Consider the following 4,193-nt stretch of genomic DNA (forward strand, 5'->3'; position numbering starts at 1 on the left):
TTATATCTAGCAGGACCAACTTTGGGGCTTTTAACTTAAAAAAACAAAAAGCAACAGAACTGTGCAAATACTTCTGACAAAATTCCTCTCGAAAGACACGTCCACTTTAAAACAGGAACATGACAAGGAGTTCACGTTATTTGTTAGATCTAGAGTTAAATATCATGTCTGGGAATGTTAATCAAGAGACCCAAATAGGAAAACCTTGCAAAAAATTCCATTTTAGCATTTTCTAAAAACAAAATAAAGACACTTAATAAGGAATAAGGTACATTTCATAGATGTTAAATTTTGTAAGATGCACACAGTATCCGGTTCTACCAACCAAAGGACCAACTCTCCCCATGCTGTAGAGAAGAGCACAGGTGATGAGCACTTGGTATCCTCAGGGAGTCTTACATGAAGAACTTGGGGGGGGGGTGTTAAACACCAGGGTAAGTTATTTAGAGCAGCTGTGAGATCTCGCGAGCTTTAATAATAGGATAGACCATGTGCTCTGGAATGGTTTTAAAGTAACTCAAACTCAGGTACCAAGAACTATGTCTCCATCCAACGATACTAACGAGAACCTAACATAACTACTTACAAAAGAGAAAACTGGAGAATATTTAAAAGGTGGCTTTCTATGCAGTTGTATGTGTTTGCTAGATATCTGGGTCTTTCTTATCTGCATTCTCTCTCACTTCTACTGAACTAGAAGTTAATGGCTTGTCCTTTCCAAATTTTAATTCTTAAACCAAATCCTAATTATAGCAGGGCCCCAAATTATTAAACTGATTTACCTAAGTAGCTACATGACCTTGAGAAGTGACTTCTTGTAAACTGAGAGGCTTGGACAAGGACCCACTGAATGCAAACTGCACGTTCTCTTTACCACTCTACACTGGTCTGGGACCCGGAGGCATTAGGACAGAACCATTTCTATCTCCTAAACAGAAATATAAAATAAACTTAATCAATTAGATTTTAATCTGTTTTCCTAAACATTCTTAAGAAAATGCAAACTAAAACTGAAATTTCCTATGCAGCAAATAAAAATTTATGTAATTTAAAATAAGGAACTCAGTTTTGAGAAATAAGAGAATAAATTATACAATAGCTGACAATCTTCACCCTATTTTTTACTCTTCCTTTTCCCCATAACCCTGTCCCATTCCTTATTCCTTTAAAAAAGAGGCAGCTAGTAGGGAGAAAGAGAAGATTTGAAGCCAGAGGGCTTGAGCTCTAGCCCCGCCTATTCTATTAACCGACTCAGGAGACAAGCAACTTCCGCTTCGGGGCCTGAAAGGCTGATTGGTAAAACAAGGGAGCTGAACTAATTATTAATTTCTAAAGCCCTCTGCTTGAAAATAATGTATGGTCCTCCTTTCATCCTACCCGTTATTCTATTCCTAATGCCTTAATTTGACGCTCACTACATCATTCCTAGAGTTGCACAGTAGCTTCACAATTTCTCTTTCCCACTTTACTTTTTCTTTTTATCCATACTACTACCAAATGAATTGAATCCTAAAACCATGTGAGCAGAATGAAAAGCACACGGGCTTTGAAGTCAGAGAGACTCAGGTTCAAATTCAGGCTCTGCTGCTAACTACGTAATCATATCCCTAAAAGGGAGATATTAGCTTTATCACCCAGGATTAAATAACGGAATAAAGCACCTAACACAGGGCCTGACACGCTGTAGATGCTCAGTAATAATTAGAATCTGTCCCTGTTTCCCAAGATCAAAAGCCTATTTCTCACTGTCTGTATCAGCCATGACCAACAAGCCACACAGGTAGCAGACATGAAGATTTTTAAACCAGAGAGGCAAACTTTGGAGTCAATGTTCTCACCAGGCTCCTGTGTGTCAGGAAAGTGTCAGCCTGCCAACTTCTGCCAATGTTTCACAGTTACAGTAGCGTCAGGCCCCTGCCCTCATGAACTCTCAAAAGTAAACTGCACAACCTGCCCTAGTCCAAAGCCACAGGTCAAAGAGTAAGAAGGACTTGACACTTGCTTCAAAAAGACATACGTGCTCTAGATTTTAGCTGAAATCAAATTCCTGGGCCTGGCATTCACGTAAGAAGCACCTCCCAATTCTTCATGCTTACATGTACAGGCAGGAAGCTAAGGTTAATGCACCAAACATTATAATTTAAATTGATCTTTCAATCACAGGAAATTAAAAGGTGTGACAAAAGAAAAAAAAGGAAAAAATTTCTCACATAATGAGGATATGCTGAGCTTTGCAGAATTATACAAACACCATCAAAAAAAGCAATGGCTTTCTTCTTGATTTCAAAACTGGGACAAAACTGGAAGGAACAAGGGGAGGAGTGATGGGAACTGGCCAGGAGAAGCTCATTTCTTAAAGTGACTTATGAACAGTTATTTAATTAAATTCCCAAACGAGCAACAATAACAATCTTTACTTCCATAACACTAATCAATGATGACAGCTGAGTTACTGGTAACAGGGCAATCTAGCAAGTGTGTCAAAGTCTGGAAACCAAAGAAATCTTACGCAGAAACCGATTTTTTCTAAAGTGCCACATTCTTTCCCAAGCTACTTTAGCCCAAGCAACTGCTGCAAAAGCATACAATTAAAAGGATGTAACATTAATCAGGAAAACTTCTTTCAGAAGGCTCAACTTTCCTAAAAATTATTCAAATCCATATATGCATCTAAAAACACAATCTCACTTCTCTGAGTTGCATGCTCTTCTGGGTTCAGACCAAGCTTCTCTACTGACCCCTGAAATGCACTATCCAATGAATATGACCAAAATTCCTGCCTTGAGCTGCCATTTCCCAGCAAAATAATTGTTCACTAGCACTGTTACTTCTGGTTGATCTTTTTTCTTTATTGTAGGAAAGGTCAATTTTCTTCCCCCTTGTTTGGTGCTCACATCCCAAACTAAACAGGCCTAGCTTTCTCCACTAGTCTTCAGATCTCCCATCAAAGCCATGAGCCTCAACAAACTTTCCCTCCACTCCCATGTATTCCCCACCCCTTCCCTAGCCCTCTGCACAGCACCCTCAGAATGACCTCTATCTCTTCCCACGTCTAGTTTTCCTCATTTCTGACTTATCTATGACTAATACCCCCACCCTAATCCTCACCCCTGCCTTCTCTCTGTCCAGTCTCCACCTGACAGTTACTAAAAAGTCCAGTCCTCCCACCCCAGACCTTACTGCAGCTGAGCTCTCCATTGATCTTCCCTTTAGATCAATTCCTGGTCCCTGCCCAGTCGCTCTTCATTTTAGACCCTACTCAATGCCCCCACTTTCTGAACCTTGGCTAAAACCCAACTCTCATTCTGAACAGCCCTGGGATCCCAGTAAAGACCACTACTCTAGCTGGCCCATCCAGTTCAATCCTCTACTGAAATCTGGTGCAGAGAGATCTCTGACATACTCCAGTTCACTAGCAGCCCATTTCTGACCCCGATACACGTGTGCTCTCCAACATAGCTCCAGGCTAACGTGTCTGTCTTCCCCGTCTCCGCTGCTAGCACTGGACCCTCCTCTCGCTCCCAGGTCCTGGACAGAGTCTTCGTGCTTCACCAGATGCCTAAAGGACCCCTCCTCGCCCTGACCCGACACCCTGCTCTGTATCCCCAACTTCCATTCGGACTCTTGCCCTAAGGGTTCCTTTCCCCGCTTAACCTAAGTCCCCGAGATGCTCCATTCTCTCCCCACGCCCCCGCCCCCACTCTCCACCCCGCCGCGGAACACACTCTCTCCAATGCAAGCCCAGTGGGGTGTGTCCCCAGTGGCCCCTCCTGCGGGGGTCAGCCGTCGCCCCTCCTCACCTCCGCGTCCACCACCTCGTGGTAAGCGGGCGGGGGGTCGAAGCCACCCCCGCCTCCGGTGCTCCCGCCGCGGGAGGGGCCGCCGCCGCCGTCACCGCCAACGTCGCCCCGCGGGCCCCCGCCAGGCCCGGGGCCGGGGCCGCCGCCGCTGTCCATGGGCTCGTAGCCGCCGTAGTCGAGGCCCGGCCGCTCGTTGGTGAGCAGCGCCACGGCCTCGTTGATGTCGTTCTTGGCCAGGCGCAGGGCCTTGCGGATGGTGGCGGGGTCCGAGAAGCCCATGCACAGCAGCGTGGTCATGTGCTGCTCCTCCTCCGATTCCATGGCTCGGGCCTCCCGGCAGCGCCGACCGGCGAGCGGCGCGGCTGCGGGTCCCGGGCCTGGCGGGCGCCCGGG

The 4,193-nt window shown here is 45.7% G+C and overlaps 1 protein-coding gene across 2 annotated transcripts in view; it reads right to left on the reverse strand.

Annotated features, from left to right (window-relative positions):
- USP24 (ubiquitin specific peptidase 24) overlaps nt 1-4,177 on the reverse strand; it is a 136,933-nt gene extending 132,756 nt beyond the window's left edge. For both annotated transcript variants that reach the window (XM_023515116.1, XM_003793119.3), the window contains exon 1: nt 3,801-4,177. In XM_023515116.1, the coding sequence (XP_023370884.1) occupies nt 3,801-4,121 (321 nt within the window). In that variant the 5' untranslated portion in view covers nt 4,122-4,177. The remainder of the gene's footprint in view (nt 1-3,800) is intronic.
- Between the last annotated feature and the right edge of the window lie 16 nt (nt 4,178-4,193).

Source organism: Otolemur garnettii, unplaced genomic scaffold, assembly GCF_000181295.1.
Source record: "Otolemur garnettii isolate 467f Iridium unplaced genomic scaffold, OtoGar3 scaffold00066, whole genome shotgun sequence".
Lineage (NCBI taxonomy): Eukaryota > Metazoa > Chordata > Mammalia > Primates > Galagidae > Otolemur > Otolemur garnettii.